The sequence below is a fragment of the Etheostoma spectabile genome, chromosome 3, assembly GCF_008692095.1.
Source record: "Etheostoma spectabile isolate EspeVRDwgs_2016 chromosome 3, UIUC_Espe_1.0, whole genome shotgun sequence".
Taxonomy (NCBI): Eukaryota; Metazoa; Chordata; class Actinopteri; order Perciformes; family Percidae; genus Etheostoma; species Etheostoma spectabile.
In genome coordinates, this window is record NC_045735.1 from 29,262,836 (window position 1) to 29,275,219 (window position 12,384).

Here is a 12,384-nt window from a genome sequence, read left to right on the forward strand (position 1 = left end):
TACTCAAGCAAAAAAAGAAGCAATGATGATTTAGCTTTGCTGCTCCTTGATATTTTTCCACCTTTTTCTTTGCTTCCCTACTCTGAGGTCACTAGCAGCGCCTTGATTACCGCTGTCATGCTAAGAATTCAATTAAACCACAGATTAAAATATGCACTACAGATTGCAATTTGTGGTCTCTATGAGCGATGACCTCTACAAAAAATGACCCAAATACTCCAATCACTCAAATGAAAAGACTAATTGCACCGCAACTAATAGTTTGTGTTTAATCATTTATTACACCCTTCAAAGCAAATATTGGCCATTCACAGTACAAGGGAACATGTTATGATTGTGTACTGGTGTACTAGCACTTGTTATGCAATCCTGGTCCCTGGTCTATCAATTTATTAATGGGGAGTCCAGTTCTTTCAGTGTTCAATATGCCGTTTGATCTTCGGCAGGTGGACTTGATATGGTTTTACAGAATTGCCAGAATATTAAAAACTTTTATTTTCCTCATAAAAATATTCCATTTATGTTGGCCAGTTTTGTAATTACACACAAACCTCATAACATACAGTATGTCATCTGAATTTGTACAAATTACAGTTTTCAGGCAGCTATTCTACTAGGGATGAGCGAGTACAGCATTATCTGTATCTGTATCTGTATCTGTTTACCACATGAATTATCTGTATCCGGATCCGTACTCGGACTGGGCGGGCCTAAACCGAAGTGGTCAGATTTAACCCGGATGTGGTCGGGTTCTCTTGAAATGTGCGGGGCTTTAACCGGTATGTTATTTAAGCATGCAATTGATATGAGTTGATGATCAAAATTTTTATATTTTTGCTGTTTGAAAACTATTTACATGACAGCATCAAGCTTCAGATCAATGGTGTTGTCATGGTAACAAACAACTATATGCAGAACGTTTTTGCAACATGAATACAACACATGCGGTTGCAATTATGAAGTAAATGTAATGAACAAGAGTTTTCATACTCAATATAACTTTCTTTTTTAACTTTTTATTTTTTTATGATCAGTGTGATTATTTTTTTTTTTGTTCTTTTTTTTTATTCCACCCAGGTATATATGTGTGTGTGTGTGTGGTGTTTGTGGTGTGAGTAAGAGGAAGACCACAGAGAGAGAGGGGCGGGGGCACTGACAGTAAAAACAAAAATCTCCGATGGCAGAGACGCAACGGAGTTGCATTTAAACCAGCAGCATGTCTGAAACCACGTTCACCAGAAATCTACTGGTTACTTGTAGACTACAAACCCCACGTTCACCAAAATCTACTGGTTACTATGTAAGGACTACAAACCGAAGAAGCTGAAGAAACCCTAAACGTTAGCGGAACAGATCCGCAGACCCGATTGACTGCCTGCCTGACGGAGCAGGAGCGGAGAGGAGAGAGAGAGAGAGAGAGAGAGAGAGAGAAAGAGAGAGAGGCCGAGGGTGCGCATTTCTCCATGTTCTGTGTGTGTGTGATTGATCCGAGCGGGTTTGTATGCGGGGGGGCGCTGTAATTATCACAGAACGCTGCGCGGCCAGTTGAGGAGTTGTATTCAATCCGAGCACGGATATTGACTCATATTACTCGTATAATACTTGTACTCGGCAAAAGTTCTTTATTCGTACAGGATACTCGTTTCAGCCGGGTACTCGGATCACCCCTATATTCTACATTGGGAAAGAGTTACATTGGGAAAATTTTTAGGTATATTACACTGTAAATATTATGTAGAAAATAAATTGTTTTCTATCAGTTTAATAGGATTTCTTTGTGCATGGCAGCTTTAAAGTTGATATACTGTATGAATAATGTACAATTGTAATGTACGGTTGTCTGTAGAACAAAATCAATTACCGTAATACTCTCTTTCCTGTTCACTGATCAAGTTCTTGCTGTTCTTTAAGACATTTTGACTGTCCTGAAACTGTTTTACAGATCAACAGATTTAGTGTATTATGAATATTAAGTCTGCATATTTCTAGCTTAGTGTTAAAAGGAAGCATTTCATTTTGATCACTGAGTGAGAGCTCTGGTTGAAAGCCCAGGTTGGCTCTGTCAGAGGTCCACACCTTGGCTTTGACCGAGCATGTGGTATTGAGTCTATGTAAGTATCTGCTCCAAAAGACTTCTGACTTTTTTTTTCTTAGCTTTTCTTTATAATGTTGTTTCCTGTAAACTTATATAAAACCCCTGGCCAGAAAACTCATTCTGGTCACAGAGAATTCTTCAACGTCTTGCAAACTTCTGTCTCCACTGCGCGGTGAATAACCATCCATCTGAACCTGCCACTGAAAGACCTGAAATCACTTTTTCTTCCAGACGATTTTGTCACTGGTTGCCACATGTATTGCCACAGTTTGAAGTTATCACTTTATTTGTGTTGGCGCTCTCTGTTGCAAGGACAACATACCTTAATTAAAATGATTAAATGCATCTGGACAACCTGAGATTGTACCTGGGATTATTTACACCCCTCTCTCTTTTCCCTTCCCTCTGTACACTTGTTTTTTATCATTCTGTCTTTGTCTTTATTTCTTTCCTTCAATCTTACTCTGTTTCTCTGCTCTCATTTTAGGTGTCCTTGAAAAAACAGTGGAAGGGGAAGCCACTGCTCTCACCAAGGCTAAGACCCTTTACAGGTCCTGTATCAATGAGAGTGAGTCAGCAGTCATCACATGTCAACAGACATCCATTTTTGCATCCTCTTTTGTCCTAAAGTTAAAATAATTCTTAAAAGGTTATGTGTCTCTGATTCAAATTATTGCATTGTCAAACTTAATCAAACGTTAAAATCTAATTAAAAAACTGTCGTTACAATCGTCTTCCATTATTAGTTTTGAAAGCTAGAATCACTGGTTTTCAGCTTTACAGCATTATTTGATGCAAATTATATTAACTTCTTAGAAGTCAGATCAATAAACTACTCAAATTCCTCCAAATGTAATAATTATGCTTTATATTGAGTACAATATATGGATAATAAGAAGGTTTCTATTCTTTTTCAATTGTGAATTCTGATTAGTCAATGACATTCATTATTAGTAACCAACTTTAGCTTGTTTGCATCTACTCCCCATTTAAGGTTTAATTGAGCTCAGGGGAGGGGCTCCTTTGCTTGACATGCTGCCTGATGTGTATGAGTGGCCCTTAGCTGTGGACAACTGGGAGAACAACTATGGTAGAGTAATGTTTTTACGATGTCACCCACAGTAGATGTTGTGTACAGTCAATTCTCCTGTTCTCACTTTTCCTTCCTTCTCTGGTACTCAGGTAAAACATGGAGGTTGGAGAACGTCATTGCCAAGCTGAATGAGAAATATGGAACTCAACTCTTGATCAACTTTTTTGTCGGCACCGATGACAGGGACTCCAATTCATACATCATTCATGTAGGTGTGCAACTGTAGCATAGAAACAAAGTCCTCCTCTCTCCCTGTATTTCATAGACCCATATTCATACAGACACACACACGCACACGGAAAATAACCACCCATTTTGGCTTATATAAATACATATGTATGCTTTATTGTCTTCCTTTGCCAGTTTGACCAGCAGACAAACCTTGGCCTCTTATCTAGAGATTACTACGCTTGCACTGGACCCTATGCAGAGGTAAGGTGTACACTCATAGGCCTATACAAGCACACACACACACTTCTGTAATCAGGGGTTAAAGCCTAAGACTACCCCGGCAAACAGACTTACACTCTTCTATGGGATCAGGGGACGTGTAACTTTTACAAGGTTTTCCTTTTTTCTGTCAATGGATTTCTTAAAAACTTGCTGTCGGTGGGAATTGTTGTGTTTCTATAAATAACATCACCGAGTACGGTCTAGACCTGCTCTTTTATCAAAAGCGCAATGAGATAACTGTTGTGATTTGGCGCTATATAAATCAAATTGAATTGAATTGAATTGAATTTAAAACAGATCTGGGAGCTCAGTCTTGGTGGAGGTAGTGTGCCTCAACACTGGTTGTCTCCCGCAATTCTGTAAAATCTTTTTTTTTGTGATCAACTACTTTTTTATTACACAATTAAAAACAACAACTAAGACATAATAACAGGACCAAATACACAGAGAGGAAAGACGGGGAGGGGGAGACCTACTACAAACACAACAGTAGGAATGGAGTCTGTATCTTACCAATAAGCCATACAAAAACAGAACACAAACAAACAAACCAGTAAAAGACATTGACAGAGAGACGTACTTAAGACATATGGGAAAAAAACACATGCACAGATAGAAGTAAGGAGGCTAAAGCACAAGTCTACAGCATGGATTTCAAGCTCCATATATATGACATCAAAAAAGGAAAAGGGTCCATGCACAAATAGACAAGTCATGAGGTGGTTTCCAATATGTTGCAATAATTTTCTTAGCACTGTAAGTCCAGCAAATACTGCACACATTTTTGAATTTTAGAGAGCTGAAAAGCTGACAAATTATTCAGAATCAAAACACTGATAGTAACAGGTACAGTGCCATTAATCAAGGCAGATATTTTGGATGCAATATTGTTCCAGAACTGACCAACAGGAGAGAAATCCCAGATCATGTGATATCAAGATATGTACCTTACCTTATATGTGATTTTTACCGTCATGTGATGTATTTTCACACGGGTGAGATATGTCCTAAATTGCAGTGAATCTGCTGTTTTAGATAATGTGTCTAATTTGTCAATTTGTTATGGGCTTCCTACCAATCAGGAGCTGTATTGTTGAATAATAGATCAAATGTGTGTATGAGAGATATTGGGGACGAAGCATAGCTTGCCCGGTCATTAGAGATATTAGCAAAAAGAACGTCATGGAGTGACCATGGTTCTGTCATACCACTTTCTAAAGTATGCCTGCAAACAGATGTATCGGGTCAAACCAGGTACGGAGGGGCCTTAACACGAAGGACCAAACATAGCGTCTGAAGTGGGGAACTGAAAGGCTACCATCCTCCTTCCTCCTCTGTAAAGTAGACATCTTAAGTCACAGCCACTTACCATTACAGATAAATTTAGATACTGCAGATTGCAATTCATGCTAATAATCACAAGGTGGGATAGAGAGGTAGCATAGAGCTCACAAAATTAATCCTGGGTAAAACATACATTTTGACCACAGAGATACAGGCTTGAATAAACATGGGAAGACCCATCCATCTTTCCTTATCTTTTAAAAAATTGTTCAGAGCAGCAGAATAGTTATGCTTAACAATCTGATTTAAGCAAGGAAACACCTCAATGCTTAAATATTTTAACTGTTTAACAATAGGGATGTTAGCAGAGATCGTTGAATTGCAAGCAGAATCATTTAAATTAAGTAATGCAGACTTTTACCAGTTAATTATAAAGCCTGATAAGCTTCCATACTCCTTGCATATTGATAGTGAGAGAGACTCAGAGACTGAGAGGGGTTTTCTAAAAAAACATAACATCCGCAAATAGTGAGAAGTGATGTTATGTACTGGAAATGTATATTCGGTGACACCATAATTGATTGGTGAATGGCTTGAGCCAGAGGCTCTAGGGAGAGGATAAATAATGCAGGACTCAGGGGTCAACCTTGGCGTGAAGATCATAACTATGAAAGTGTAACCAAAGCCTGTCACCTAGGACCGGCCATAAGAATGACCAATCAAGCCTGTCATTTCACATGTCTTTCATTGTGTCAAGCAAAAGAAGTGACAATGGCAACTTACTGTCTTCTGTAACATCATCGATGTGGAGAAGGCGTTTAACATTATCCGCTGCCGTTCTTGTTTTTGTGAATCCTGTTTGGTCAGAATTCACTAATTTTGGCATATGGAAGTCCAAACGGTGGGCTAGGAGCTTTGCAAAGATTTTAAAAAAAGAGTTTAGCAGGCTCAGAGGTCGATAGCTAGAGCAGTCTGTAGGATCCTTATCCTTTTTCAAGAGTAAGAAAATCAAGGCTGTGTTAACATCCCTTGAGAGTTCACCCTTCTTGATAGAGAAGTACTCATGTCAAGAAGAAATGGGCCCAGCTGTTACCAAAAACATACAGAAAATTCAGGGGGGATCCCATTAAAGCCTGGGGATTTTCACTTTTGCATATTCTGTTCTTCCAATCTTAATTGTTCTATAGTAATCAATTTGTCTAAGTCAGCTGATTCCTCTGCTGATAATTGAAGCAAGTCAAGCTGATTTAACCATCTGTCACAGTGGGGTTTTATCCAAAGTGACCTCTGATTCATACACATTAGAATGAAATGTCTGAAAGGTTTTATTTATTTCAACAGGGTAAGTTCTAACATTGCCTTCTAAACATTTAATAGCAGGACTATCTGCAAAATGGTCACTGGACCTAATTCTCATTGCAAGTAAATGACTAGGTCTAGCACACTGGAAATAATAGTGTTGTCTTGTTCTATGAATTAGGAATTCAGATTTCTGTTTCACAATGTTGTTTATTTCTTTCTTCACTAGTGATCATTCTAAAGCTATTTGATCAGTAAAATAATTTCGCAACAATGAGTCTAATCTGTTAAATTCAGCCTCACGGTTTTGCAGTTGAAGTGATAGCTTTACGTGTATTAGAGCAGAAAAGTATGGTATTGCTCCTAATAAAACCTTTTATCGTGTCCCACAATATCCCAGAGCCAACATTACTTTCTGCAAATATCTGGAATTCTGCAATGAACTCAGTGATACAGGATTCATTTTTCACTGCATATTGAGACAATTGGTCTAGGGTGGTGGCACAAAGGACCACTTTATGGTGAGACAAGGCCATTGGGAGTAACAACAATTGTTTTATCAATTGAATTAAATAATTCAGGGAATACAAAAAGATGGAAAAGATTTATGTCTACCTGAGAAAAAGGAATAATCCTTACAGGTGGGCTCAACTTTTGTAGCCTGTGGTATTTTTCTTTGGGCTATCACTGTAAATTCGGTGGACTCTCATAATCTCGATCTGAACATCTACTAAATTCAGGAACCACTTAGACAGGGACTGCGAGAGACACTAGATAGCATTAGAACCTTCTAACCCCTCTTTCAACCAGAATATGCGAATATTGCATCTTTGGTTTCTGTCCTCCATGTCTGCTAGCTTCACCTCCATCTCTTGTAAAGCGTGGCCAGGGCTGTCAAGAATACTTAGTTGCTTTAGTTTTTAGGTTTTTCACATCCAATCTGATATAGCCAAGGCTTGCAGTCAGAGATGCTAGTTGAGCATTGACAGCAGTTAGCTTCTTGTCAGTGTCGATCCCCACCTGTTGAATCTGAGCAAAAAGTGGTTTGAATTAGATTTTCTATTTCTCCAGTAATGCCTCTGCAATAGCATCAGTAACGCTGCGTTGGGCTCTGCTCTTGTTTGCCATTCTTCTTAAAGTAACTCTATCGAGTACAAAGTGATAGAATATCGGAGTTGCAACTAAATAAAACAACTACTTCTCAAAGTCAGGCCAGGAGCTACAGTTGAAGCCGCCATCTATGTCCAGCCGATCACATGACTCTTCATGACCATCATGTAAAATTGAAAAAAAGTGATCTCAGCACAGATGGCATAAAATGAAAGGTGGTCCTTGCTACATTTTATATACAGTCTGTCAAATGATATCAGTCAGATATTGTAGTAGTACTAGTAGTAGTAGTAGATTTTGTTGTAGTGCATACACACACACACACACACACACACACACACACACGTTCACCCATGAAGACCCTGAATCCACACTGCCCCTTACATAAGAAATTCCAACTTAACCCCTGCTTGTTATATAATTAAGGTTTACATCAACTGATGCATAATGAAGACAGCTCAATGTGTCCATTTGGGTCCATGCCCCTGAGGTTCTTTGACCCCGGGAGTTTGTTCCATAGAACATGATGATTAACGAATATCGAGGCTCTCAGTTAAACATTAGTACGTGAATTCACTTAGTGCTCAAATGTAAACGTACTTGCATTTACGAGCATGTGTATTCAATAAATACAAATGCCCTCTGAAGAAATGATGATTAAAATCAAAGAGGCAAAACAAAACAGATTTGTATGCCTCTCAATCTAGACCAGATGTGTGGGACTGGAGCAAGCATCCTCTGCTCTGGTTTTAGTTTACAAATTATGGACCCTTGATTGAAATGCAAAAAAGCACTTAACTTAGCTTGAGGTGGGCAACCTGTGTGTGTGTGTGTGTGTGTGTGTGTGTGTGTGTGTGTTCTGTCTCTGTTTTTGTGGTCATTGGTTAAACTGACCTACTTTCCGTCCTGTTAACATAAATTCCAGATAGGGATATCATGAATGAGTATTTGTTTGACAGGCATGTCGGGCCTACGAGAAGTTCATGATTGACCTTGCCAAGCTGATCCGCACTGACCGGGGATTGGCGATCAATGAAACACGCATCAGAGAGGAAGTGACACGAGTTATGGACCTGGAGAGAGACATCGCCAACGTGAGCGTGCACGCACACTTTTTTCCCAGCAGACACCTTAATAGTTGTTCAGATCTGAGAACTGTCTTTGGTCTCTAAAAGACCACTTTTTAGTTTGTTGAGAAACTGAGGGAAGGTGACCATGTTTTCCAGCAGCAATGCATATCTTACCTCCAATATCAGCTTGACACAACAGGAAGATTTTGTAAGCAATTAACTTGTTGTGACAGAATTATCTCCTCCATTTTTAGCCCAAACCTCTCTCCTTAGTATGTTTGTGGCTGCAGTCTGAAACAGCTGCCGTATAAAACAAGCTCTTTACCAGCCTGATCCCTGCACAACAAACTCTCTCTTTCTCAGACATCAACAAGTTTACACAGTCCACGTTTGTCATTCAGTGCTAGATGTGTGCTCTGCTCACTGCCATGCTTCACTTCCCCTCCTCTCTGCTGCTGCCTTTTACAAGGCAAGTCAGACTGTTGGAGCTCTGACATTTACAGACCTAAGGGCTCCAGGGACTCCAAATGATTGTTGCTGCTGGACCTGTACTTTACTTGTACACGTCAGGAAACAGGAGGGTTATGTTGTGACAGAATTCTTGATTTTTTACTTCTCTGACTTACTCACTCCCAGGCTACCGATACTCCAGAGGACCGCAACAACCCAGTGTTGCTTTACAACAAGATGGAACTGGGTGATCTGAACGCCAACTTCACCCTTGAGGTTGACTCGCAGGTAAAAATAGACTCCTTTTCTATCATAATTTGCAGTTTCTTTTTCACCTTACTTCCTCTTTCTAATGCCACTCTTTTTTTTGTACATGCTTTTGGACTTGAAGGTATTTGACTGGAGTAACTTCACAGCTAAGATAATGGATACAGTCAACATCAGTGTTTCTGACACAGAGAAGGTCATAAACTACTCCCCCAACTATTACAGAAGACTCAACCTTATCTTGGCAAGATACAACAAAAGGTGTGTATGTGTGCGTGTGTGTGTGTTTGTTTGAGTCTGTAACCTAATTGTGTTTTTGTGCAATAACTTGTTTGTGGGGAGTGGGTTGTAATAAAAAAAAACGGATATATTGTTGCTTTGCGTGAGCAAGAGAGTTTCTTTGTACATCCTTCGTCTCCCCACAGGGATCTGCAGAACTACCTGGTGTGGCGTTTTGCTATGAACATGGTGGTAGGCCTAAGCAGATCTTACAGGGACACCAGAAAAGCCTTTCGCAAGGTACACCGCCAATACCCTAACACCTTAACTATCTATAGATAAACACAGTCTGTTCCTTCCTGGGCATCAGCCTTGTGCTTGTTCTCAGTTCCCTGCGACTGAAAACACACCTCTGTTCTCTCATTGACACTAATACTGAGTTTTAGCTGGGTAATATTAAAATGTGAGCACTGAAAATAAAATGTACAGTGACAATGCTAACGTAAGGATGTTTAGCAGGTATGTTTTCCTTGGTTACCATCTAAATGTACTATGTTAGCATGTTGACGTTTTCTAATTAGCATTAAACACAAAGTACAGCTGAAGCTGACTGGGATGTCATTAGGTTTACTAGTATGTGGTCATGAACCAAAGTAGTGGGCAAAGTTAAACTTTTACCTGCTGGTGGCCCCTAATGACAAGTTAAGGAATCACCAAAGTTACCACAATTAATTTGAGGGGGAGACATGAATGTCTGAATCTATGTTCTGTATCACATTTCCATGGAAATCCATCCAGTGGTTGAGATATATTAACCTGGACCAAAGATGCACATTGAGCCATGCTGCTAGCATGAAAATGTTGGGGCCTTGATTGAACAAACTATGTAAGAGTGTTTCTTAATTATACTATACTGCAGTTTCTTGATTCTTACAGCATCATATGACATATAATGTACTTTACACAGATACTTTGGTATCATTTGGGCTCTAATAAATACTAGCTGTCAACACTCGGCTCCATTCATTCCCCACCACATTTATAACTATTTCTTATTCTAACCCTCTTCATAATCAAATCATCTCCAATCTGTCCTCTTTCTTATAGTCCTAACTGTGATGGTGATGCATAATGGAGGCACAAATAAAGAACTGTCACAAGGCTCTTTAACCAACATGCCAAGTGGGTTATCTTGCATCTGTAACTGATCAGTGCTTCGTTAATTTCCCTGCAGGCTCTGTCTGGTACAACTTCAGAGGCAGCAGTGTGGCGACAGTGTGCACTTTACGTCAACAACAACATGGACAATGCTGTGGGACGACTGTATGTGCAAGAGGCCTTCTCTGAAAAAAGCAAAGAACTGGTCAGTAGTGGGTGGATTATACGTAAGATGTAATGCAGGATAAAACACTAGAGTAATTCCTGTGGAATACACAATGAAACGTAATGTTGTATTGTTTATTGACAATTGGAAATGCTACCAAATCACTAAAATGAATCATGCATACATTTTCACAAAACAGTGCACGTGTTTATGTATTCAGTCTTTCATATATATACAGTATGAGAACATCTGTTTCAGGTCCATCCCGTTGAATGTGTTTATGTGCTTATGTGTCTCTGAACAAGGTGCCCTTGCTATCCTCCCCACAGTACCCACACTGTAAATCTCAACTCTGGGTGCATGCATGTGTATGAGTGTCAGATTGTGTGCGATCACACATCTGTCATAATGCTTAGGGTCTCACATACTGTAAATCTTGGTCATTTTCTGGACTTTTACCCAATTGAGCATGTGGATTTCACACACCCTCACTAAATGCATTTGTATGTGTGAAATGTGACACACAACTCCAAGTACTCCCCTTTCCTCAAATACATGGCCAAACATACACCATATGTGTGTGTAAGCGTGCTGAGTCGACCAGCAGCCGGCACACAGGTTGCACTCCTCACATACCAACCTTCTCTCAGCAATAGATATATATTTCCACCAGTAGAATATAACAAAGTACTTTTACACAAGTTCTGAACTTGTATGGATTTTAGAATAACTTGTAGGTACATTTATTCTACTTAATGCTTTCACTACCATACTATTGTCACGGCATAACAACAACCCTGGGGAAACCTTAATGCTCTTGTTAAGTCTAGGAGCCCTAAGACTTTGGTTACTCATGCATTTTAATACACAAGAGCTAAACTCTCGGCCGCAAGGCTGAAAGTAAGGATGAGAGGCCTACCTTTGTTATAGCCAGGGCGCAGTGTTGCTCTGTCTTTCTGACCAGACCAGTCCTTGGTTTGGTGTCAATTTATAGACATTGAAGACACGGACCAAAAACATTAACACAACTTGATGGGGGGAAAAGAAAAACTTCATCCCAAGACTCTTATTGTGTATCTTCCAAAACCGTCCCGCCCATGGTCTGCTTCTTGTCCGCTTTTTATGCTCTTTGACGCAGGTAAGCAACACCCACCTCAGCCCGGTGGCCAATAGCAAACGATTTGTGTCGTGACACTGTGATTCAGAAGCAGACATTGCATGTTTTAAGTCCATGAAATTTATTTGACTGCCATATGCATAATCTTTTACTAGTTAAAGATCAGCTTTTACAATATAATGTCTTTTTATAGATTAAACTACCATGACCAACTACAAAAGTAAAATATGACACTCAATAAAACTATGACACTCATCCAAAATATAATACATAATAATATTTCACTTTTTTGGCATAAGGAGTACTCTATGATTCTTAGAGTATGTTATGATTATAGTATTTCTCTATATTTACTCAAGAATTTTGCATGCAGGACTTGTACTTGTTCATTGTTTGGAGACAGAGTGAATTAAATCTAATGAATAGCAGTGAATTTATAATGATAAATACAGCTTTTACACTTAGATTATAAACCCTGCAATTGACCCATGCAAATTATATTGTAGCGTTTTACATGCAAACAGACATGCAAACACAAACATCTGGATATGCACACACACACACGTCCACAGGCATATGCACGCATGCACACACACACACACA

The 12,384-nt window shown here is 39.3% G+C and overlaps 1 protein-coding gene across 1 annotated transcript in view; it reads left to right on the forward strand.

Moving 5' to 3' along the window:
• The window catches only part of LOC116684009 (neprilysin), a 36,797-nt gene that overhangs the window by 16,874 nt on the left and 7,539 nt on the right, over window positions 1–12,384 (forward strand). The window contains 9 exon segments of the mRNA XM_032510032.1: window positions 2,583–2,663; window positions 3,090–3,185; window positions 3,278–3,396; window positions 3,552–3,620; window positions 8,294–8,428; window positions 9,041–9,142; window positions 9,246–9,382; window positions 9,547–9,640; window positions 10,575–10,703. Of these exon segments, the coding sequence (XP_032365923.1) occupies window positions 2,583–2,663; window positions 3,090–3,185; window positions 3,278–3,396; window positions 3,552–3,620; window positions 8,294–8,428; window positions 9,041–9,142; window positions 9,246–9,382; window positions 9,547–9,640; window positions 10,575–10,703 (962 nt within the window).